The sequence below is a fragment of the Hevea brasiliensis genome, chromosome 10 (genome assembly GCF_030052815.1).
Source record: "Hevea brasiliensis isolate MT/VB/25A 57/8 chromosome 10, ASM3005281v1, whole genome shotgun sequence".
Classification (NCBI taxonomy): domain Eukaryota; kingdom Viridiplantae; phylum Streptophyta; class Magnoliopsida; order Malpighiales; family Euphorbiaceae; genus Hevea; species Hevea brasiliensis.
This window is the reverse complement of record NC_079502.1, coordinates 98,296,933-98,322,257: the sequence shown is the minus strand read 5'-3', so window position 1 is coordinate 98,322,257 and position 25,325 is coordinate 98,296,933. Positions and strand designations below refer to the sequence as shown.

Sequence of the window (25,325 nt, the reverse complement as noted above, 5' to 3'; positions counted from 1 at the left end):
ACTTTGATTTCCTCTAAGAGTTTAATTCACTAACTAAATAAATAAAGTTAGCTTAAACATAAACAATGGACGCAGAAAATCATGAGTGGATCCATCCCTAGACTTTACAAACTAAGTGGGATTCAAAGCAAAATGACAATAAGCATATTCTGCACAATATAATACAAATATAAGTTTCATAATTCACAATTCACTTTGGGGAATCTTTCAAATTTAGGAAATTGAAAAAAAAAAAGAAGGAAAACCCATTTTATCTTTGACTGCATAGATATTTCTGAAGTGGGAATCTCATACCCCATCCAACCGATTAAGGAATAATTTTATTTTAATCAAGCACCTTTTTCCATATTAATTATGGAATTAAAAACTTTTGGACAGGGTAGGGTTATTGAGTAGATGATAAAGAAATGTGGATGTGGTGGGGTGGCAGCAGCCGTCCCATGAGATCATCTACATTTCTTATTTGCGACGGCACGATAACGATGAAACAGTATTAGAAAAATGATAAATCTCATCATCATTTTTATAACTAAATCAATTTTTTAATTGAACAAGCAAATTGACTAAATTATTAAAGTAATTAAAATGAGAGGTTAATTATATTTAGTAGTCCTATCATCTCAATAAACAATGACTTCGCTTGATTAGACATAAAATTAGAAGTGAGTATTAATTTAAATCAAATTAAATCGATTTAATTTTAATTTAAATTAAGAGGAGAGGGAAACAATTTGATTTTTTGTGAGCCTTTGACTTAAACAGGTTGAGCCACATTCAATAGAGTGATCCTGGATTTGCCTGGTTTTGATTTTGGGGACCTTATCACTATTATTTGATCCAAGAATTTTAAAGCCCAACCCATGTTGGGTTGTAGAATGTAGAATCTTCTGGATGGCCAAATTGGCTTTATTGCAACTGAATGTGGACATGTATTATATCCCAAAAAAATCTGAAGCTCAGGTTATGATTGGACAACAGAAACCCATGTGGCATATCTTGTCAGCACCCCATAACGTCTCTTATCTCTCTTACAGGCTACATGCATTCAAAGGGAAAGAAACCGCTGAAGCTAAGAAAAGCTCAGCTAATTAAATTTAAACAGCTTCATGGCTTTCAAATCAGCTTCTATACTTCCTTCCTCTATCTCCATCTACAAAGAGGTCAGTGCTCAATACATTGTTTTTTCCCTTTTGGGTATGCTTTTGTTCCTCTAATACTTGTTATTGTTCATCTATTATATCATCTGGTTCAGTTCAATTGCTGTGTTGACAGGGCAAGTCCAATGCTTCTCTTAAGGAGGCAAGTTTCTTTGGAGTTTCGGTTTCACTTCCAAGCCACCTCAAGGCTGACTGCAACTATTCTGTAATAAGGAGCAAGGTGAGTCCTTTTGTACCTTGTCCTAAAATCATGTAATTTTTGAAAGAACTGCTTATGACTAGATGAACAACTTCAACACTAGCAAGTATAAAGCACAACAGCGAGCTTCTGTAAATGGTATCACAGAAAAAGCAATAAAAAGACTGTTCCTTGAAATTCCCAAGAGTAATTTTATTTCCAGTGGCAGAGAGAACAGGATAAGATCTGAAAAGATAAAAGAGTTAAATCTAATAGAAACTATAAAAGGTTTATCATTCATCCAAAACATAGGTTTAAGAATCTAACAATCAAATAATGGGGCCATTTTCCATCCACCAAGGTGTTTCTGAAAAGACCACAACACTGATGTTTGCAAAATCCTAACACCTCAATCTAGATGCTCCATAATTGGAATCACTTTACCTGCAGGAACGCAGCAGAAGCGAGCTACAATTACTTATTGGAGCCATTAAAGCCCAGACAGCTACTACGACTCCAGCAATCGATGAGGCAGCACCAGAAGCAAAGAAAACATTGAGAAAGGGTAATGTGATTATCACTGGAGCCTCATCTGGCTTGGGCCTGGCCACAGCCAAGGCTTTGGCAGAGACAGGACAATGGAATGTAATTATGGCATGTAGGAACTTCCTGAAGGCTGAGAGGGCAGCTAAATCAGCTGGCATTGCTAAAGAGAACTACACAGTCATGCATCTTGACCTTGCCTCCTTTGATAGTGTCAGACAGTTTGCAGATAACTTCCGTCGATCAGGTATGCCACTTGATGTGCTAGTGTGCAATGCTGCTGTCTACTTACCCACTGCCAAGGAGCCATCCTTCACCGCTGAAGGGTTTGAACTCAGTGTTGGGACTAACCATCTTGGTCACTTCCTGCTTGCACGGCTGCTGCTTGACGATTTGAAGAAATCAGACTACTCCTCCAAGCGGCTTATCATTGTTGGCTCCATAACAGGTATACTTGGCTCGCCAAACCCAACACTTGGAAGAGAATGTTTTAGGGAGGAAAATTTTTTCTGGGAGAGTAGGAGCAGGATGGCAATTTATACCACAAAGAAAACACAGAATTATATTAATGCTATTTGAAGAAAGAATCACTTGCAGTATTATATGAAACTCTGAACTAATTAGTGATACCTTATAATGTCTAAGAACTAACCTTGATGATTCCAGGAAATCCAAGTAAGAAGATAAGTACCCTGATTATGCTGTTTCTTGTATGTGATTGCAGGAAACACAAACACATTGGCCGGTAATGTGCCTCCAAAGGCTAACCTTGGAGATCTGAGAGGTCTTGCGGGTGGTTTGAATGGGATAAACACTTCACCAATGATAGATGGTGGAGAATTTGATGGTGCCAAAGCCTACAAAGATAGCAAAGTCTGTAACATGCTCACTATGCAAGAATTCCACAGGCGTTGTCATGAGGAGACAGGAATCACCTTTGCTTCTCTCTACCCTGGTTGCATTGCAGAAACAGCGTTGTTCAGGGAGCACATTCCCTTGTTCAGGCTTCTATTCCCGCCATTCCAAAAGTACATTACTAAAGGATATGTTTCTGAAGAGGAAGCTGGGAAAAGACTTGCACAGGTCCACTGATCACAAAACATTTGAACTAGCACGCAGAAAATCAAATATACAGAAAATTAACTTTGTTGTCTTTTTGCATGCATAATTCTGCATCAAATTCAACCTAAATAGTGTCTTCTGTGATTCAGGTTGTGCGTGACCCAACCCTTGCAAAATCAGGAGTTTACTGGAGCTGGAACAAGTACTCTTCCTCATTTGAAAATCAACTGTCAGAAGAAGCCAGTGATACAGAGAAGGCACGAAAGCTGTGGGAGATGAGCGAGAAGCTAGTCGGGTTAGCTTAATTGAAGCCCCAAAGATAATCACACAACCCACAGGGACCTAGGATGCTTTCTGCTCTTGCAAATGCAAATAATATTTTGAATGAGATGAGACATTGAGCACATCAATTTCTGCACTCAAATGGTCTGTAAATTTGCATATGCCATATCTCCCGGAATGAGACTCGAAATAAGTGCTAAATCAGTAAAATATTACAAGTGAGACTGTGAGAATGTAATATAGAAATCTGTTCACCAAGAAAAAACAAATGCAAGTCTCACTAAGTTCAGAGGCAAACTTCTACATGTTAAATCCAAGTAGTACCTACAATTATTGAAGATCCTGAATGCTAATAAAGTCACCAGCAACACCTATGCCTTAAGCACAGAAACATCGAACGTACTGCAGGTATCAGAGGCAATTACAGCTAGAGTAAACGGCGACACACCCTTTGCGCGCCTAGAACTAGTGCTCTAGAATTTCACAAGATAATGTGGTAGGTACTTTTTACTATTGCGTCTCCTAAAGCAACAAAATGTGTGCACAAACAAATCTGCAGCTTTCAAGACGCTTTGGCAAATATCTGGAATCATTATTTTCATCATCCAATATTTGAAAATCCAGTTCCTCAACTTTTCATTCTTTCACCAGAAGAGGTTTTGAATGACTTCAAAATCAAGCACCTGGCAATTGCATTCAGGCTGGTTCGAAACATTCATAGGCTAATTCATAAGCATGCAGTTGCATTATCTTTTGAAGACAAAATAGAAAGATTGATATGATAATCCTGTGAAGAAATATTAGAAAGATTGATGTTCCAACTAAAACCAACATCCAAATCCATTGAGCTGCATAATAACCCAGAGTCCATAAGCATGCATTTATGAATACGGATTTGAAAAAGAGGTAATATCAGTCTAGAACAAACCTAGAATAGTCTTATCATCACGATTCTAAAATTCAATGCAAGTACTTCTACATCCTTTTCAGCCTCCTTGAAGATACAGTAAATAGGTAAAATATTATATAGGGAAAACTCACAATGAAGTACATGGCAAATATAATTTCTAATTGGCATTAAGAGTGCTAAGCCACTAATCATCTATCCTGCAACCAAACAGGGGCAGTAGCAGCCAACTACAAGCTTACAATCAACTAATGTCTTTCAGCGGCATTCTCTTCCTTCCCAAGTGCAACCACAACTTTCTTCAGAATGGCTTCAGTTTGCTGGTGAGCATTCTCCACAGCCTTTGAAATTGCCTGCCATTTCTCACCATGCCTTGGTTCTGCAGCAATGCACCTCTTTAAAACATCCTTCTGATTTTCCTCAGTCCCATGTTGAAGTTCAAATTTGTAATATAAAGCCCAGAAATCCCCAACATCTGGAGCAAGAGTAACTGCCCTGTTCAGCCACGTTCTAGCTTTATCAACCTTCCTATCATGCCAGAACAGCTTGGCCACAGCAGAAATAACATGAGGGTCGTGATCACATTTCTTGAGGGCATCCATACTCTTGCTTTTGCGTTGTGGACGGGGAACCATCTCAATGGATGCTGCCCACAATATGCCACTGTTAGGACACTCCTGCAAAGCCTTTGCCATCAGGATATCAGCTTCCTTCTTATTCCCATGCCTTGATTCAGCACGGACAGCAGCAAGCCAGAGCTCAGGGTTTTGAGGATTCTTCTTCCTTGCCATGGTAAGTACAGCACGTGCTTTACTCAGCCCATTCATTTTCTCTTCAAGATTAGCAAGAGAAAGCCAAAGGGGTATACAACTCGGACAGTGCTTCAAACCTGACTCATAAACTTCCTTTGCCTTTTCCAGGTGACCAAGCCGTTCCTCAAGCTGCCCAAGCATCAACCAGAGTTTGAAGAATGAAGGGAAGCGTTTCAAACCTTCATCCACTAACCTCCTCTCCTCCTCAGTATTGCCCAACTCTCTCTCAACAATGGCAGACTTCATCCACACTCTTTCTGTACCACCTCTTTCTCTAGCCTTAGCAAGCAGCATTCTTGCTCTTTCAGGTTCATGATTCTCAAATTCAAGCTTAAACGCTGCAAGCCAAATTTCCTCAGAGTTTGGTATAGCAGCATAAGCTTCTTGAAGAATAGCCCTTGCAGCAGGCACATCGCCGGCAAGCCACTTCTCTTTAGCACCCATAAGCCACAGAACTTCAGCTTGTGGCCTATAAGTAACCGCCTTGCGCAACAAAGCGAAAAGCGACTCCTAGTCCCATGACTCTTCTCAAGCTGTGCAGCTTTAAGCCAAATACTCTTCTTAGTCAAAAACACAGTTAGTGCATGAGCATAAATAGCTCTAGCAGTCTCAATAGATCCCCTCTTCTTACATTCCTCTGCATCTGCCACCCATGTTCTCTTCCTATCCTCTTCCTCCACTCCAATTCCAATTGTGTTCTTAATAATTGCTTGACAAGTCACCACAGAGCCTGCCCTTTCCGCTGCCTCAGCCTCCTTCATCCATGCCTCCTATCAATCACTAACCCTTCTCTCTGTAAAGCTCTGATACCTCTCTCTATAATCTTTCCCACCATTGATGTATTACCGTTTGCCTCCTCCAACTTGGCAGCAGTTATCCATATAGCAGGCTCCTTGGCCAACTTTTCCTGGCCCTGTTCAACACCTTCTTCGCATTATCATATGTCTCCAATCTTGCCAACGCCAACCACAATTCGACGTGCAAAGGACAACATTCCACTGCTCTGTGAAGTAATGTTCTAGCATTCTCCTCATTAGACAACTCCACAACAGATTTCCACAACCTAACTGAATCGGGAATATGCTCTAAACCCTTCCTCAAAACCCTACTTTTATTCACATCATCGTGTTCCAGTTTTGCAGCCTGCAACCACAACTTAACAGAATTTGGTATACTCTTCACTCCCTTAGCTATAACTGCTTTGGCTTCATCAGGGCTAGCCAGCCTACATGCCTCTAACCAAACATCCTCATTTGTAGGACATTCCTCAGCCCCTTTGTATCAACTGCCTTGCTGCCTGAATCTTCCCGGCCACCTCTTCCAACCTTGCAGCAGCAATCCAACCAGGCGGGTGTTTTGGGTTAGTCTGAGTAACACTCTTCAACAACAACCTCGCCTTCTTAATATCCGAAATCTCTGCATCACTTGTAATCTTCATACTCTTCAAATCCGTCAAATAGCCTTTAGGATCCACCACAGTGAGCCCTGAAACAGAATCGGATAACCTATCTAACTTCAATGACAACACAGTGCCTCTCCCTTCACCAACAGCAGTCAGGTCAGTGACTGGAGTCTGCGACCATGGCGTTTCAGTCCCACCAGCAGCTCTGCTCTTGGGGTCCAAAGCAGTAACATGCTCCTGCTCTTGCCTCGCCTTCTCGAGAAGGGTATCGGGTACTGGTACGAAGCTCTCAAATCTCCTCTTCTTGTTTCTCAACGAGTAATCACCAATGTCTGGTATGCTCTCCCATTCTTGGGCGGATAACGTGTACAATTTCCTCTTCAAATCCGCGAATTGCTCAGTGATCTTCGGATTTGAAGCTCGGTACTTCTCGATCTCCTGCTTCAATCTCGCCTCCCTCCTGTCCTTTCGCCGCGAATCCATCCTCTTATCAATTGCCTCCCATACCGCATCTGCTTCCTTGTCGTCCTCGTCATATTCCGCCGAAGCAAACAGCCCGACGTCGTTCCCTTCAAACTCATCGAATTTCTGGTTCTCGTCGTAACCCTTATCATCCCCCTCATCATCCTCTTCTTCTTCGCCGCCTTTTCCCCGGCCACGGCCGATCCCAGACGCGGCACTCGATGCTCCTCCAATGGTGGTAGCAGATCGGTCAGGAAGATCAGGAGCAGCACGAGCTGGACCAATATCAGACCGGGTGGTGAAGCCCGTGGCACCACGCCCAAGACCAGCGACATAGTTGGGGGGAGGCTTAGAATTTAGGAAATCAAGGCGGGGCTTAGGCGGAGCAGGAGGTTGGGTGCCACCAAGGAAAGGTATATACAGGGTCAGGGTGGAATAGGGGGTGATACCCAGCTGGGAGAGGAGAATTTCATCGGAATTTTGAAGGCCGTTTGGATTATAAACGGGACTAAATGAAGGCAATAAAAATAGTTGGCGAGAGATGGGAATTTGGGATTGGGAGTGGATGTGGTTTTTGAGGGCTGAAAGGGTGGTGATGTTGGGGTTGACGTGGAGAAAGAGGGTCTTGTTGTTTGGAGATTTAACGAAAACCATTTTTTCCGATGAAAAGAGATATGGGTTTTTGGATTCAATAACCAGAAAAGGGTGTTAGCGTTCAGGTGACTGCCCTAAAAGAAAGGAAGAGTGAAAGAGAGCGGCGCTATGGCGGTGGTTTGATATCGGTAGCAGACAAAAAAAAATACCGGTTTGGACCGGCACGGGTCAAATCGGCTGATGGATTTTAACTTTGATCCACACACTATTATTGTTTAACTCGTAAATTTTTTACAAACAGTTAAATTAATGAAAACGATGAATGAAATAATTAATTTTTAAGGGTAAGTGTTTTTCTTAACGAGAAAGACATATTTCATTGAAGAAAATATAAGGCTAGCCCAAAAGAAAAACTACACTACTTCAAACCCAAATTCATTACAAGCCCAAATATGCCCACAACCTATATCTTAAATTCTTGTAGCCATGGCTTCAGGACTACTTTGCCAGTGTTGGCCAAGAAAACCAACTGTAGGCGAAATTGCAAAAGATGCAAAGAAGAAAGCACAACCTCTTTAAACACAAGGAAGGCTCAAACTAAATACAACTTCTCGCCACAGCCGAAGGTCTATATGACACATCGCCTTCGATCTTAAAAATGCAGGGTGAAAAGTGCAATAATCAATACTAGTACAGAAGCCTTGGCTACATAAGCTAGGAGAGGCATGGCATAGTTACTGGTTTCTCAATCTCCTATAGTCCTTGCAGAATCGATGGCCAGCACCTTGTCTTATGAGACATCAGCCAGCAGAGAGACCTCTGAGAACATGCGTGGACCATCCACAAGCAAATCAAACCTCTTCCCTTATCATTTAGCACCATTTAGCACATATCTGCAATCTAACAAACCAACACAAACTAGAAATCACTCGACAAATGGGGAAGAGAAAATATTGCCCTTCGATAGGAGAGGGAGAGACCAAAAACAGAGAAAAAAATAAAAGAGGGAAGAAACAAAATACTCCCTCCCTCACGAAAGATATGCTCTTACTATTCAAAAGACTAACTAAAGAAAAGACAAACTAAAACTAAAGCAAAATAAAGGGAGGTAGGGAAGAGGGGTCGATAGCCAAGAAGCCTGTCCTCCCTCCCCATAGACTAAAACTGAGATGGGTCTGCGGAAGAGTAGAGAAAGGCCATCTTTCTTTTTGCTTTTTCAAAGCAAAGAACTTTTAAGTGTAAGTTCTGCATTGATGAAAACGATTAATGAAATAGTTAATTAAATCCAACAAGACAAATTAAATTATATATTTTTTCAGAAAATGCAGGATTAAAATTTTAATATTAATATAATTCATAAATTAAATGATAATTCTCATTATTAATTAAATTCTATCATTGATAAACTAAAAACAAATAAAATTTTAAATAATAAATTTAATTATGGAGGCTTAACTTTTGCAATCTATTATTAAATAAATTAATTATTTAAATCATAAAAATTGAGATAGCAAGGTCAATAATAAATATATTTAAAAAAAAATAAAGAGAATGTTTATCACTAATGAAATTTTCTTTTGGTATATAGATAAGCTCATTACACATTCATTGCATCTTTCACATTTCCATATATTTCAAAAATCTTCTATTATAATTATATCAGCTAAAGTTTAAGATATTTTATAGATAAAGTTAATTAAACGTAAATATATCAACACGTTATAAAGTTAGTAGTGAGATTCGTATCTAAGACATTTCAAGTTGAATGAATCTCTTTTATTAATCTTTTTAAAGTACTAATAAATTTTAATTTAACGATATTGAAATATTTTTATGATTAAGGGACTTTAAATATGAGTTGTTATTAAAATTAAATAAAAATAAAAATTATTATATTTAAATAAAATTAATTATTTAGTTCTTATATTTTGAAATACATTATTTAGTTTATGTATTTTATTTTTATTAAAATATTTAGCACCTTTATTAAATTTTTTATTAATTAAAAGACTGTAATGCTTATTAATTTATTATTTAATTCATACATATTTTAATAAAACTAATTAGTTGATTTATATATTTTAAAAAATATATTAATTATCTATATAAATTGATTTTATTAACTCTTTATTCTCTCTTATTAATTTTTTATACTCAAATTTTCTTAATCGTTTCTTTCTTATTTATCTCTTACTCTCTCTTATTTATCTCTTCTCATTATTATTTCCTTACACCCACTCTTTTTCTGTTTTTATTGTATTTTTTTTGTCTTTTACTGTAATTTAGTATAAGTTGTATGTATAAAAAGTCAGTCAATTTTTATAGATTTCTAAGTAATATTGTCTAAAAAAAATAAAAAATGATGCATAAAGAATTAAATGAAAATATTTAAATAATTAAAAAAAAGTAAATTCAAATTTAATCACCATACAAGAAATTTTTTATTTTTATTTTATAATATTTTTTTAAAATATTATATTTTTAAAATATAGATACTAAATATCAATATTTTAAAAAATATAGAAATAAATTAATTAATTTTATTAAAATAGATAAATTAAATAGTAATTTCACATGAATTAATTAATAAAAATTTAATGAAAAAATTAAATAATTTAATAAAAATAAAATATATAAATTAAATAATATAATTATATAATTAATTTAGTTAAAATATATTGATAAAATAATAATTTTCCCTTAAATAAGTGAGAGAATTGTGAGTGGAAGTAATGTAATTACTAATTAGGCAAATGAGAGAAGAAATTACTAATTAGGCAAATAAGAAGAGATTGCACTTAACGCTCATGCAAATGGGGAGGGAATTACAAAGGCAGCAATCGCGCGCCTGTCTTAATTCACGCATGAAGTGTTGAAAAGGAAAAATTCATGGCTTTAACTTTAGAAATCTTCCCTTACAGGACACAGAGTATTGACCCTACATAAATGGGCTAGGCGAGATCTTTAGGTAGATTTAGAGCATTACTTTTTAAATATATTAATTAAATTAAATTCATGGTTTTAGTTATTAAATTAAATAATAATAAAATATTTTTTTAGATATTATTAAAAAAAATTAATTAAAGATTATTAAAAATTATATTTTATTTATAAAAATTCTAAAATAGATAAATAATTTTAAACTTTTTTTAATAATATATAGAATAGTAATTTTTTTAAAAATTAAGTTTAAATTGCAAAGTCAAACAAGCTTTAAAGTAATATTTTTATGAAAAATGCTTCTCTATTTTTAAAGTCTCACATTTTATGTTAGTATAATTTAATGATAATTATGAAGTGATAGGCATAATTCAATAATAATTATATATATATATATATATATATTAAATTTGAGATATTTAGGTTTGGGTACTCTAATTTATAATTAGTAAATAGTTATAGATCAAAATTAATTTTTTTTTGATAGAAACAGAAAAATAATTTATTAATTAGAAATACAAACCAAACTACCATTCAAATAAAAATGATTCTTTGCTATTTGCTTGGAAAAAAAAAATAATAATAAAAATAAATTCATAATCTAGAACACCTGTGCATTATAGCTGTTACGTTGAAAGCGCCAATAAATCTAATTTTTAAAGTAGCAGGTCAATTCAACGCATTGTGATGTTTACCATTTCTAATTCTATGTAAGCATGTTGCCTAAGTATTTAGTTTACGAAGTGGTTTGCGTGCTCAACAAAAATAAAGACCCCACTTGTTCAAGACTTGTCTTCCTCCTCTCCCTCTCTTTGTTTAGTTTCAGATCTAAAACCACCAACCCATATCCTTGGTTCAGTCAAAACCCACCAAGAGTTCTTTCTGGGTGTGTCATTTGATTCTTGATAGACAGGAAAGAAAGGGAAGCGGGAATGGGCTTGGTGGGTGTCCAAGAAAATGGGAATCGGGAGATGGATGTGTCTTTGGGAGGGAAGAATAAGTACAAGAGAATGGATTCTGAGTTCACGGAGGATCTTGATGATTCGCATCATCAAGATAGGAGTTCAAGTGCTAGAAAATATGTTCTTGCCTGTGCCATTTTGCCTCTCTAAACTCTGTTCTTCTTGGCTATGGTAAAAAATATCTTTCCTTTTGACTTCTGATGAATAAATGGTAGTGGTTGCTATTGCTGTTGCTAGTGTCTTAACAATTTGTTAATTGTTTTGATATTATATTTGATCTGCCCTTCTTTTGGATTCCCCATTGGCTATTGTGCTTAGCAGTTGGATGCTGTTTTGTTTCTTTATTTCTTGGGAATTCCCTGGAATTTCTGTATGTCTTATGTGCCCTTTTCTTTTTGGTTATTTTGGATTATCAGAAAACTTTACTTCTAATCTTATGGAATTTATTTTGAATATAATCCATTTTACTTTAGAATGTTAGCAAAGCAACCTAGATGTCTGAATTAACTATATAGATTTGAAAAATGTTAATATTGTTGGTTTTTTTTCTTTTTTGGTTGGGTTGTGGGGTTTGGTGGTGTCTTTCCTCATGATTAAGTAATGATAAATAAAAATGGTTTTTGATTGTTGGATGAAGTGGTTATTAGATTTTGTAATACGTTGAGAGGAGGATCAGTAAAATTGGATATTAGTTTGGTTAAGACACTAGGCCACCTAATCTTCCATCATGATAATGCAAAACTAATTTAGAAATCACTTTGCGCTGGTTGTATCTAATTTTGATCATCTTCTGACTCTTTTCATCTTCAAAATCTTGAATTATTCCCAGGCTTATTTTTAAGAGTCATTTTGGAACAAACCCCTACAGAAATTACATTATTCCTGTTTTGAACCCTCTACTTGTAGTTATAAAATGACATTATGATCTACAGATGTAGGTGTCATGAGTGGAGCAATCATATTCATCCAAGAAGATCTGAACATAACTGAAGTGCAGGAAGAAGTTCTGGTTGGGTGTTTGAGCATTGTATCACTTTTTGGTAGTTTAGCTGGAGGAAGAACATCAGATGCTATTGGTAGAAAATGGACAATGGGCTTAGCTGCTGTAGTCTTTCAAAGTGGTGCAGCTATAATGACACTTGCTCATTCATTCCAAATACTTATGATAGGAAGATTTTTGGCTGGAATTGGAATCGGCTTCGGAGTCATGATTGCCCCAGTATATATTGCTGAGATTTCACCAACTGTTGCTAGAGGCTCTCTCACTTCCTTCCCCGAGATTTTCATAAATCTTGGAATTTTACTTGGTTATGTTTCAAATTATGCATTTTCAAATCTTCCAGTGAACACAGGTTGGAGGGTAATGCTTGCTGTCGGAATTTTGCCCTCAGTCTTCATTGCAGTTGCACTTTTCATAATCCCTGAGTCACCGAGGTGGTTGGTCATGCAAGATCGAGTTGAAGAAGCAAGATTAGTGCTCTTAAAAACAAATGAGAATGAGAGAGAGGTGGAGGAGAGACTTGAAGAAATACAAAAAGCTGCAGGAAATACCAATGGAGACAAGTATGAAGAAAAGGCTGTGTGGCGTGAACTTCTCAGCCCTTCTCCTGCACTTGACGGATGTTGGTGACTGGTTTTGGAATTCAGTGCTTCCAACAGATCACAGGAATTGATGCAACTGTTTATTACAGCCCTGAAATCTTCAAAGGAGCTGGGATTCAGGATGAAACAAAGCTTCTTGCTGCAACAGTTGCTGTGGGCGTTTCAAAGACTGTTTTCATATTGGTTGCTATATTTCTAATTGACAAACTTGGGAGAAAGCCCTTGCTCTATCTGAGCACGATTGGAATGACTATTTGTTTGTTCAGTTTGGGGGTTACGCTCACATTTATTGGCGAAGGACAAGTTGGGATTGCACTGTCAATTTTGTTCATTTGTGCAAATGTAGGTTTCTTTTCAGTGGGAATTGGTCCTATATGCTGGGTTGTGACAACCGAAATATTCCCTCTAAGGCTGCGTGCTCAGGCTGGTGCACTTGGGGCAGTGGGTAATAGGGTGTGCAGTGGTTTGGTTGCGATGTCTTTCCTATCTGTTGCCCGAGCAATTTCTATGGGTGGAACTTTCTTTATCTTTTCAGCAATTTCTGCACTTTCTGTTGTCTTTGTTCATACACTTGTCCCAGAGACAAAAGGAAAGTCGTTAGAACAGATTGAGCGGATGTTTCAGAATGAAGACCAATGGCAAGGGGGCGAAGTGGAGCTGGGAGATGTTGAGCATCTTGTGGAGAAAGAGTGACTCGTCCTTGATTGGAAAGGCTAATTAAACAAGCCTTAGCTATCCAACTTTTGCCAGTCAGAAACTATTATGGTTGTTGAGGCACTATTTGCCAATTACCTAGATTCTCACTGGTATTGAATCAGCACCTGTTAGAGTTTGCAGCCTCAAGTATCTATGAGTTCGCAGCAATGGAAGCATGTTTAACATAAATTAAAATTACATTTTTTGTAATCCAAGTGAGATGCATTACTGGAATTACTTCAATATGTACGTTAAGAAGTTTATTCTTATAGGATTGATTCACTTGAATTCCATGAGGAAATCATATTGATAAGTGAACTATAGAATGGAATTTTAGGCAGTGTATTGTTGTCTGGAATATTGTAAGATGAATCTAAATAAAGTTCACAACTCCAAAGGAGAGAAGCTGAGACAAATTTGTGCAACAGAATTCATCATCATATGTAAATTTTTTTACAGGATCTCCAGGTTTGTGTTTCTTTCGGACCTTGCCGATCAGATGCAGACAACATGTGCACACTGATATAAAAAAAAGGCAAAAACAGATAGTTCAGCTATAAACATGGTTTGAAATTATTACAGAAACATAATGTCACATATAAGTGGAAATGGCTCAAAACTGGATCTCACAAATCAAAACTAAACTCCCTCTGAACTGCATGTGCCTCTTTCAACCTGCACTTGCATTATTTTGCATTTTAACAAGGATATGGATAAATCTGATTCCTCTGGAAAATTATTTGTTCATTAGTGAACTATAAAAGAAAGAGCTATTCCTCTATATATCCTTTTCCATCTAGTGGATTTAAGGCTTACACCTTTCAATGAAAATCTCGAGTCTTAACCACTGTACCATGACTTGCCGAAACTAAATACACAGAAAATCGTTGCTTCCCATCCTTCCTGTAACCTTTTGCTTTTAACTCATATATATATGCCCCTTTAATGATTCTGTGCCGCATATTCTCTAATTTATTCACTCCAGGCCCCTTGAACTTCTTCCTTGGTTTTCCTCACTTTCAGACCATGGGACAAATCAAGCACAGCCATGTACAAATAAGAGGACAGATATTGGCACTGGTAATAAGCTTATATGGATCCTTCTTCTTTTATCTTGTTCTTTTCTTGGTTGCTTATTTCTATATGCAATCATACATGCATTTAGATTTACAATGGATTCTTGTATCCAGGTCCAAAGGTGGTGTTGTTCCCTCATGGATTCCCAGAAATCTGGTACACTTGGAGGCATCAGATGATTGTTGTTGCTGATGCTGGTTATGGAACAATTGCTATGGGGTTATGGACTCTCTAATGAGAGCCAGAGAAAGGGTCATTTGTGGACCTTGACGATGTTATTGCCCTTCTTGACACTCTTGACATCACCAAGGTTAGTGGGATTTCCATAAACTCTTAACTCCTTTATTTTATTAGTACTGATTTTAATTTTGATTCAGATCAACAAATAAATGATGGTGTTGGTGCTTTCATGAATGTGCAAACTTTAATCGTGACTTACTGATTTATGTAATCAGTTATTATGGTATCCAGCTAGAATTTTCAAAGTTATTGGAATCCAACATGTTGCAGAAATGACACTAAAATTGATTAAATTGAAAAAAAATATAACAAATAAGAATGCAAGAATTTAATGTGGTTTAATTATAAGAATTATGTCCACGAGCGAAAATAATTAAAAAAAAAAAGGGATAATTTTGCAACAAATTAAAATTACTCTTGACCCCACTGAGTTGCACTATTTGCAGAGCTTCAAGAAGCTTCTTTCTTGCATCGATTTCACTTGCTCGATTGATGGCCAAGTTGGACCGTGGGCTTCAGTGAAGAATGGGTCAAATGGAATGGTGGTATTCATTCATGGGCCAATTCAATTTAAGCCATTTTCAACACAATGCTTGTGAAGGACAGTGTTAGCATTTTCCAGCATTTCTTACCCGAAATTTCCAATAATAACAATTTCTTTCAAAATTGTGTTACAAAAAAAGAATCTCAATTAACTTGGTTTATATTTGAATTGTTTTGGAATTTTGATCTCAAGCAGATTTTGGCCGGCTAGAGATCAAGACAGTTATAAGAAACATCTGCATTCTCTTCTCTGGAGCTGAGCTACCAATAGCTAGAGATGACCAAGAGATCATGGACTTGGTCGATCCTTCTACTCCTCTAACACCATGGTTCTCTGAGCAAGATCTTGCAGTTTATTCATCTTTAATTGTATGTGAACTCAGAATTCCGTTTTCCATTACAAGTACCATAAAGGCACATGCAACTAATGAGAACCCTCCAAACAAGAACCTTTAACCAAATCACCTCTAGCTTTACCAATATCTCCCAACAAATATGAAATTCTTGCAATTGGTTTACTGTTACTTCTACATTTGTTTTTAGGAGTAGACTGTGGAGAAACGTCAAGCATTGACTGCATCCTAAAGATGCCTGGCGTGAAGGAGGGCGTAAAGGAGTGGACAAGCAAAGAGTTTTGAGCCTGATTTGGAGACTGTCTTCTTGGAAGAAGGGAACCATTTTATTCATGAAAAAACATACAAAGCAAGTGGATGAGTTCCTCATCAACTTCGTCAACAAACACAGGAACAACCCTCGACAAGATTTTAATAATTTGTTAAAAGGTAAAATAAGAGGTTTTGAAAGTGGGGGATCCTAAGCTTCTTTCTCAATTATGTTATATCTATTTTAAAAAGCTTCCAATTTGGGGGCCTTTGACGGCCCAGTTTTCCACCAAACTATTGATAAACAGCGTCTATATCTTTGTGGCTGGTAGCCAAATACTGGTGATTTTTGAAGAAGACAGAGTAATCAATAAGGAAGAGCCACAACTTTGAAATTGAAACCCACAGCCATGAAAATCAAGAAATTTATCCCATTAGATGGCAAAAAGACAGAGATAAAATCTTGTAAGGATTCATTAAGTTGAATGGTTATTATGAAAAATATTATTTTAAATATGTTAATTAAAAATTATTTTTATTTTTTTAAATGACATTTAACTTTTTTTAGAAGAAATAAATTTCAAACCCAATTCCAAATAGGCTGCAAGTGAATGTCATGATCATATCCTAACCTAATATTATCATCCTGGAGAGTTTTCCAAATAGGCTGCAAGAGTTGTCCTTGGCAGATTTCCCTACTCCTTTCGCTCATCTTAGTCTTTGGAAGTTCTTGCTTTCTCACCCTCACTGATCAGCCATGGAACAGATTAAGGGGGTGTTTGGTTTACCTGTTGGATGCAGCTGATAGCTGATAGACACCCAAACAGGTAAATTATGGTGTTTGGTAAGTTTAAAAAAATAGAGCTGATAGGCGGTGATATAATACCCATCAATTTGCGGTTTATGTCATTTCTATTTTTAAATTTGTTCTCATCACCGATAAATTGATTTGGTTTTATTTTTTATTTTGACCATATTATCATTTTTTATTTAACTTGAAAATTAATATTATTAATATTTTTATTTTTTTATTTATAATTTTAATATTTTAATTAACGTATTTCAACTTTGTTAAAATATTTTTTATTAATAACATAAAATATAAAATATTTATTTATATCCAAAAATTTAAAATTAATTATAAATTTTTCTATTAACAATAATAATTATTTTATTATTTTATCTATATTTTTAAAATTATTTAATTATCTTAAAAAATAATTATTTTCTTATTTCAATAATAAAATAAATGATATAATATAAAAGATTAATAATTATATATTTAATTTAATAATAAAATAAATAATATAATATAATAAATTTATAATTTTATATTTATTTAAATAATAAAATAAATTATATGATATATACCCTTATTAGTCATTTCACATATTAACAGTGACAGCTAAATATAATTTTACCAAACACTTAATATAAAGCATTTATCATCATTATCGATTATCATCATTATGATACTTATTATCATTATGACTATCAGTTGTATTCAACAGTTAATCCAAACAGGCCCTAAGGATGTGTTTGGTTTACACTTGGGTGCAGCTGATAGCTGATAGACATCCAAACATGTAAATTGTGGTATTTGACAAGCTTAAAAAAATAGAGCTGATAGTAGCTGATGGGCAACTGATATGATACCCATCAGCTGCAGTTTGTATCAGCTCTTGTTTCTCATCAACTGATCTGATTTTATTTTTTATTTTGACCATATTATCTTTTTTTATTTAACTTGAAAATTAATATTATTAATATTTTTATTTTTTATTTATAATTTTAACATTTTAATTAACGTATTTCAACTTTGTTAAAATATTTTTTATTAATAACATAAAATATAAAATATTTATTTATATCCAAAAATTTAAAATTAATTATAAATTTTTCTATTAACAATAATAATTATTTTATTATTTTATCTATATTTTTAAAATTATTTAATTATCTTAAAAAATAATTATTTTCTTATTACAATAATAAAATAAATGATATAATATAAAAGATTAATAATTATATATTTAATTTAATAATAAAATAAATAATATAATATAATAAATTTATAATTTTATATTTATTTAAATAATAAAATAAATTATATGATATATACCCTTATTAGTCATTTCACATATTAACAGCAACAGCTAAATATAATTTTACCAAACACTTAATATAAAGCATTTATCATCATTTATCGATTATCACTAACAAGATATGTTATCACCTATCGATTGTATTCAATGATTAATCCAAACAGGCCCTAAGGGTGTGTTTGGTTTACTGTTGGGTGCAGCTGATAGCTGATAGACATCCAAACATGTAAATTGTGGTATTTGACAAGCTTAAAAAAATAGAGCTGATAGTAGCTGATGGGCAACTGATATGATACCCATCAGCTGCAGTTTGTATCAGCTCTTGTTTCTCATCAACTGATCTGATTTTATTTTTTATTTTGACCATATTATCTTTTTTTATTTAACTTGAAAATTAATATTATTAATATTTTTATTTTTTATTTATAATTTTAACATTTTAATTAACGTATTTCAACTTTGTTAAAATATTTTTTATTAATAACATAAAATATAAAATATTTATTTATATCTAAAAACTTAAAATTAATTATAAATTTTTCTATTAATAATAATAATAATTTTATTATTTTATCTATATTTTTAAAATTATTTAATTATCTTAAAAAAATAATTATTTTCTTATTTCAATAATAAAATAAATTATGTAATATAAAAGATTAATAATTATATATTTATTTAAATAATATAATATATTAATTTAATAATTATATATTTAATTTAATAATAAAATAAATAATATAATGTAATAAATTTATAATTTTATATTTATTTAAATAATAAAATAAATTATATAATATATACCCTTATTAGTCATTTCACATATTAACAGCAACGGCTAAATATAATTTTACCAAACACTTAATATAAAGCATTATCATTAGCTATCGATTATCATTTATCAGTATGATAATATCACTAATTATCGATTGTATTCAACAGTTAATCCAAACAGGCCCTAAGTTCCTTCGGTAATATCTTATGTGTGAACTTCATTTAGTCGCCGTAACTGTATACTTCATTTATTTTTTAAAATTTGAACTATTTAGTCTTGTAATGGTAATTTTTTTTTTCTCTTTTAAATATAATGACTAATAAAAAAATTTTGATTTAAATTAAATGGAAGAACTATAAATAAAACAAGAAAAAATAACTAATGTATTTTTCAAGAGAATCAAATAGTTAATTTTATTAAAATAGGAAATTAAATAATAATTTTTTTATTTTATTATTTTAGATAAAATTACTATCTCATCTCACTTCTCATTCTTTTAACAAAAATAATTATCTAATTCTCAATTTTAAAAAATATATTTTTTATCTACTCTTTAGTTCATTTGGTAATTTTAATTTGAGAATCATAACTATATAATTTCTTTATTTTTTAAGTCTTAAATTATTTAGTCCTATAAAAATAATCTCTCTCCTATTTTAATATATTATTAATAAAAAAATTAATTTAAATTAGAAAAAAATTTAAAAATAAATATAATAAAAATATAAAAATTAATTAATATATTTTTAAAATAAAAAAATAAAAAATTAATTTTATCAAAATAAAAAAAAACTAAATAATAATTTCCACTGCACCTTTGAAGGCCTAGTTTTCCACCAAGCCATTGATAAACAGTATCTTATCTATGATGGTTGGCAGCCAACCACTAGTGATTTTTGAAGAAGACAAAGCAATCAATATGAATTAGCAACATCTTTGACAGTGAAAGTGAAGAAATTTATCCCGAAGATGTAAAAATCAGACAAAAATGATCTTGTTGGGAATCACTAAAAGTTTGTTTGAAATTATAATTTGAGCGATTATTATAAGTAATTTTTTTTTTTCAAAAAAAAATTATTTTAAACATATCAGTTAAAAATTTAAAATAATTAAACAAATTCTTAAAATTATTTTTTTTAAATGACATTTAAATCTCTTTTAAAAAAATTAAATTTCAGACCCAACGCCACACATGACGGAAGTAAATGTCAGGATCATATCGCAACAGGGACGAACGCATAAATTTAATTTGAATTCAATTAAAATATATAATTTATAAAAATAACATATATAAAATAAATATAAATTAACAAGAGATTTTTTAATAAAATTATCTTGATAAAATTCAGGGCTTGGTACCCCTCTTCGTCCTAAGCTCGGTCCGTCCATGATCCTGACCCAAACCTAATTATTGCCTTTAATTTGTCCTTACTTGGCAACTAATATTCTAAGGGTAGCTCTTGGCAGATTCCTCTATTCCTTCCACTCATTATAGTCTTTGGAAGTTCTTGCTTTCTCGCCCTTACTGATCAGCTATGGAACAGATCAAGCACACCCATGTTCAAGTAAGAGGACTAAGACTACATGTGGCAGAGATTGGCACTGGTATTCTTCTTATTTCAATAATTTTTTTCATTTGAGTTATCAAAATAATGTGATTAATAATGGGAACTTGTGTGCAGGTACTAAGGTGGTGTTGTTCCTTCATGGATTCCCAGAAATCTGGTATACATGGAGGCACCAGATGGTTGCTGTTGCAGAAGCTGGCTACAGAGCAATAGCTATTGATTTCAGGGGCTATGGACTCTCTGATCAGCCACCTGAGCCAGAGAAAGGGACCTTAATGGACCTTGTTGATGATGTTGTTGCCCTTCTTGACACTCTTGGCATCAGTAAGGTTAGTGGGCATTCCACAAAATTCCTTCTTTTCTCGAATTTTTTGTTCACTGCACAAGTAGTAATCTTGGTAAAATTAGTGATCAATTGCCCAAGATATCTGGTTCTTGGATCCAATACATGCAAAGGTCATCTAGAGAACATATATAGGTGCACACAGTCATCACACTTGCCAGATTTTGTAAATTAAATTAAAAAATTTAGTATATGTGTGTTTATCATTAGTTTACAAATTTCATAAATGGGTTTGCCATGGGGTCAATATCTAATCCACTTTGCAGAAAATCTACCTGATGTCGTCTATGTTTTGGTAGCAGGTTTTTCTAGTTGGCAAGGATTTTGGGGCTTTGCCAATAAGCCTATTAGCTGCCCTTCACCCGGACAGGGTGTCTGCTTTTGTAACTCTTGGTGTTCCTTTCATGCTACCTGGTGCTAATGCTGTCCAAAATCATCTCATGCCAAAAGGTTTCTACATAACAAGGTGGCAGGTAGATTCTCACTTTCTTTCTGTGTTCTAATCGTTACTGGGAGAGACCTATTGTCAATCTCAATTGACATTTGACAATTGTATGTATCCAGGAGCCAGGGAGAGCTGAAGCAGATTTTGGCCGGTTAGATGTTAAGACAGTGATAAGAAATATTTACATTCTTTTCTCTGGGGTTGAGACACCAGTAGCAGGAGATGACCAGGAGATCATGGACTTGGTTGATCCTTCTACTCCTTTACCACCATGGTTTTCTGAGGAAGATCTAGCAGTTTATGCATCTCTTTATGAGAAGTCCGGATTTCGTTATCCTTTGCAGGTTCCATATAGGTACATATGCAAGATGCTTTATGTTTGAATCTAGCCATAATGGTTTATGTTTCTGTATTCCTTGTACTTACTCGATCATATTATATCATTCCTTAAAAGATGGACATCCTCAAGCTTTAACTGGTTGATACTTCTGTGCAGGAGCTTAGTAATAGATAGTGGAATAACTTGTCCAAAAGTCAAATGTCCAGCATTGTTCATCATGGGTGAGAAGGACTACGTCCTGAAGTTTGTAGGTATGGAGGATTACATAAGAAGTGGACAAGTGAAGAATTTTGTGCCTGAATTGAGTATCTTATTCTTGGAAGAAGGTAGTCATTTTGTTCATGAACAACTTCCAGAGCAAGTGAATGCGATTCTCATCGACTTCCTCAACAAACATAGTAATTGAAGTTGATGTTCTGTGAGCACCTCAAGTTTGGTAATAGTTTCCATTTGAGAAAATAAAGTTCCCTTGTATGCGTCTTTTGAGTTGCTTGATGTTGATGTAATATGTTTGGAGACATGAATTTCCCTTTTATTTTTATCCCTAATGCTTAGTTAAACAACATGAAAATTGATAAAAATGATTAGTGTAGGGCAAACTTCCTGAGAATAACAATTTGATTGATCCTTCTACTCTACCTCCACACACTTGCATATAAATTATTGGAGGTATAGGCGAAATCTACATCTATTTATCAATATGCATGACACGATCAGCAAGACGATAAAGGTGCGGTGGAGAGATTTTCAACCTCCTAACAAATGGCATTATTATTCACCTCAAGTTCTTTTCAATCAGATCCTTTTGATCCCATGATCTGCTACGTAAGAGGGAAGGATTAGGAACATACTTCAAATGGGACAAAGGCTTCACCAAAGCCGAATACACTATCAAACCAAATTGCAAGAAAGCTTTGTTGAAGAAGACAGCCACAAGAAATTTGAAGGAGATCAAGAAGGCAATGGATGCGTCATGAATAACTTTTTCCCCACCAAATCGAAGAGCTTTGATATGATTAGTTCCCCAATGGTTAAAGATTGCCGACAGCTTGTGCATAAATAAGATACTTTCCTATTCAACAAACTGAATTTCCACATTCTGATTCTCATTCTTCTCTCTACTTCTTTTCCTTGCAATATCGTCAGTATCTACCCCTTTTCCTTCTGTTTTTTATTCTTCCCTTTTAATCTTCATAAACCATGCATATTTAATAACTAATTTAAAAAAAATAACATGCATCAATGACATAATATACAAGAGATACATGTGACATCAATAACTACTAAACACTCCTTTTATGATAGGAAAGAATGATTCATACAATCTTTTTCCATCTCTGCGGAAATTATTCACTAACAATTGAACAAGACCGAGTAATAATGTGATAAAAACTTGTAATGTAAATTAAATTTATCTGCAATTAAAGTTAGCTTCTACAATGTGGTAGCAAGACATTACCTTTCTGATGAAGATAATGTCCTTTAAAACTCGTCCTAGACAGAGCACAATACCTGGGCCAAACTTAAACCAACTTATGAAGTATGTTTCACATGAATATTACATTCTGATATGGTACTCAAAAGATTGTACTACACCAATAGAAATATTAGCATTAAACCCCACTAAACCATGTCAAAAATTCAGAATTTCAGAGTTCATACGCAGGGAATCTAGCTCCGGAGGGATCAATCATATCTAGGAAAAGATATGCCATACCACCATTCCCTTCAAAAAGTGAGTATGGGCTATCGCCTCCATGCATCTCTCCAGCAGATATAAGTTTGTGACCTCTGTCAAGTAGAAAGCTGGCAAATGCTTTGGCCCTGTATAAGTACTCTATGTTTCCAGTCATTTGGTACAATGAGAGGAACACATATGCGTTACCACTGATGCCATGGCAAATGCCAATTCGCTTGAGCAGCCCACGGTTCCACACTACCTCTGCTGCATCTACAGCTGCTTGCAGAAATTCTTTATCACCAAAAACCTGAATAATAATAATAGTAAGTTAATTTTTGGAAACCTAGATAAAGAAGCTTCAAAAAGGGGAAAAGATGGAACTTAAGTTTGAAGGGTGAGCTAAGAACAGTTTCAGGAATGAATAACTCACATATTTAGGTCATATAAGTTAATGAAACAATCCAGCAAGAACTTCCATGAAAGGAAACTCTAGTTTAATAAATTTGTTAACCAGAGAATTTTACCTTGGCTGCCTTGACAAGTGTGAGGGCAATTCCGGGGGCTCCATGGCACCAATGCACAAGAACATCCCTCTTGCGATCTTCTTCGCTAGCAGGGTAGTTTCCACTGGGAAAGCGATTCTTGATCATGTATATAAGAGTACCCTTGACATCCTCAACCTCATCCGGTTTCAGTTCTAAATCCATCAAAACATGCATAATGCCTGCTAATCCATGAGCAGCACCCCAATATCTCTCGCCATACCATTCATACATCAATGGGGGCCCTCCTTTCTTGGCCAATGACCGTCCATTCTTAATAATTTCATTTGCAACTGCACGCTACATTGAGTTTATCCAAATATTGCTTTACTGTTTAACAAAATAGAAAATAAATTAGCAAAAGCAGTTATAATAGGAATCTCACTATAGTTTTGTGAGGAATAGTGCCCTCGCCAATATGTTTGTTTAAGAAAACACAAGCCCACAAGTAGCCGCTTCTTCCATATAATAACTCGTCAGGGTGATTTTTTGACAGCTTAACCTGTTTCATCTATCAATCATAAATTCTAAGGCAAATAACGGGAAAAAATGTTGACAGAATAACGGCTGCAAATTCAAGCAATCAAGAAGGGTTAAAGAACCTCTCCAAATTGATTGAGATAGTAATTTTGCAATGCTTCATCATTAGCATGCTTTGCTGCAACAGCCCCAAGAGCAGAAATACCGGCTCGTCCGCACATGAAAGTGACATCCCTATTTTGTGAAATATATCACCAAAATCAAACATCACTTAATTAAGCTTAATAGCAGCTTCAAGTGTAAAATGAATCACCTGGCCAGAACACAAACATATAAAGTGATTTATTTTACAGGATGGAGAAAGGGAGCACCTAGAAGCAAGAGAAGCAGAGTCGCAGGCCTTAACAATTTGTAAGCACACGAAGAGATCATTTTTATTGTTGGTAACTTTATAGCTTTTAAAGAGAACGAAGGCGGTGCCAAGACTGCCGCTATAGAGAGTGAAGTCTTGCACGCTCTGTCCACTCAACCCCCACGTCTCCACCACTATCTGAAACAAACTCACAAACACCTGGTGGGTCAGCCCAAAATTCCATAGAAGAAAAGCACCAAAGAAAAGGAAACACAACAAATATATAAAGAATAGAGAGAGAAGGTACAGTTTCTTTAAGATCCAAGGCAGCGCGTTGAAATCGCTGGGAGAGAGTAGGGTAAGGCATAGAGAGAAGATTGATAAGAGAATCTCCATCAGTAGTCCCTTCTTCTCGTGGTTGTTGGGTTGAGGTTGCTGCTTCTTCTTCCTTCACAAAGTCAGGCATTACATTGGGAAAAAATCGATCAGCCATTTTCTTCCTCGCAGAACCTATGATTCCTTCAATGGAAAAAGATGAGAGTTTTGTAGTTCGCACCGTTCACCAGCTTGTCCTATTCCTTGCACGTTGAAAAAGCAACATGTCAACGTGGCAGAAAATCCTTAAACTAGTCC

The 25,325-nt window shown here is 34.6% G+C and overlaps 6 protein-coding genes and 1 long non-coding RNA gene across 7 annotated transcripts; 4 read left to right on the top strand and 3 right to left on the bottom strand.

Moving 5' to 3' along the window:
* Positions 1-1,028: 1,028 nt before the first annotated feature.
* On the top strand, positions 1,029-3,527 carry LOC110668240 (protochlorophyllide reductase). The gene is made up of 5 exons (XM_021829394.2): positions 1,029-1,160; positions 1,273-1,377; positions 1,786-2,326; positions 2,603-2,961; positions 3,090-3,527. Exons 1-5 carry the CDS (start codon positions 1,107-1,109, stop codon positions 3,243-3,245), a joined length of 1,215 nt encoding a protein of 404 aa, XP_021685086.2. The 5' UTR covers positions 1,029-1,106; the 3' UTR covers positions 3,246-3,527.
* On the bottom strand, positions 2,146-2,660 carry LOC131169273 (uncharacterized). The gene is made up of 2 exons (XR_009140399.1): positions 2,531-2,660; positions 2,146-2,387 (listed from the first exon to the last, which is right to left on the bottom strand). It is a non-coding gene; the product is annotated as an uncharacterized LOC131169273 (long non-coding RNA).
* A 607-nt stretch (positions 3,528-4,134) lies between the features above and the next one.
* LOC110668238 (protein STABILIZED1) lies at positions 4,135-7,570 on the bottom strand. The gene is given in 5 exon segments (XM_021829392.2): positions 4,135-5,453; positions 5,456-5,707; positions 5,710-5,850; positions 5,853-6,211; positions 6,213-7,570. Coding segments are annotated over 5 exon segments (3,075 nt in total). The 5' UTR covers positions 7,460-7,570; the 3' UTR covers positions 4,135-4,377.
* A 3,489-nt stretch (positions 7,571-11,059) lies between these two features.
* LOC110668298 (probable polyol transporter 4) lies at positions 11,060-14,060 on the top strand. The gene is given in 4 exon segments (XM_058128411.1): positions 11,060-11,437; positions 11,440-11,472; positions 12,234-12,914; positions 12,917-14,060. Coding segments are annotated over 4 exon segments (1,560 nt in total). The 5' UTR covers positions 11,060-11,271; the 3' UTR covers positions 13,597-14,060.
* Positions 14,061-14,625: 565 nt separating this feature from the next.
* Positions 14,626-16,097, top strand: LOC110668205 (uncharacterized). The gene is made up of 5 exons (XM_021829354.1): positions 14,626-14,679; positions 14,765-14,895; positions 15,363-15,424; positions 15,656-15,862; positions 16,003-16,097. Exons 1-5 carry the CDS (start codon positions 14,626-14,628, stop codon positions 16,095-16,097), a joined length of 549 nt encoding a protein of 182 aa, XP_021685046.1.
* A 4,282-nt stretch (positions 16,098-20,379) lies between these two features.
* On the top strand, positions 20,380-22,178 carry LOC110668236 (uncharacterized). The gene is made up of 5 exons (XM_021829390.2): positions 20,380-20,546; positions 20,624-20,838; positions 21,155-21,325; positions 21,417-21,652; positions 21,794-22,178. Exons 1-5 carry the CDS (start codon positions 20,477-20,479, stop codon positions 22,041-22,043), a joined length of 942 nt encoding a protein of 313 aa, XP_021685082.1. The 5' UTR covers positions 20,380-20,476; the 3' UTR covers positions 22,044-22,178.
* An 837-nt stretch (positions 22,179-23,015) lies between these two features.
* LOC131169272 (lanC-like protein GCL2) lies at positions 23,016-25,280 on the bottom strand. Its single transcript, XM_058128410.1, has 6 exons — positions 25,000-25,280; positions 24,712-24,890; positions 24,463-24,574; positions 24,246-24,362; positions 23,843-24,160; positions 23,016-23,625 (listed from the first exon to the last, which is right to left on the bottom strand). Exons 1-6 carry the CDS (start codon positions 25,183-25,185, stop codon positions 23,287-23,289), a joined length of 1,251 nt encoding a protein of 416 aa, XP_057984393.1. The 5' UTR covers positions 25,186-25,280; the 3' UTR covers positions 23,016-23,286.
* Positions 25,281-25,325: the final 45 nt, after the last annotated feature.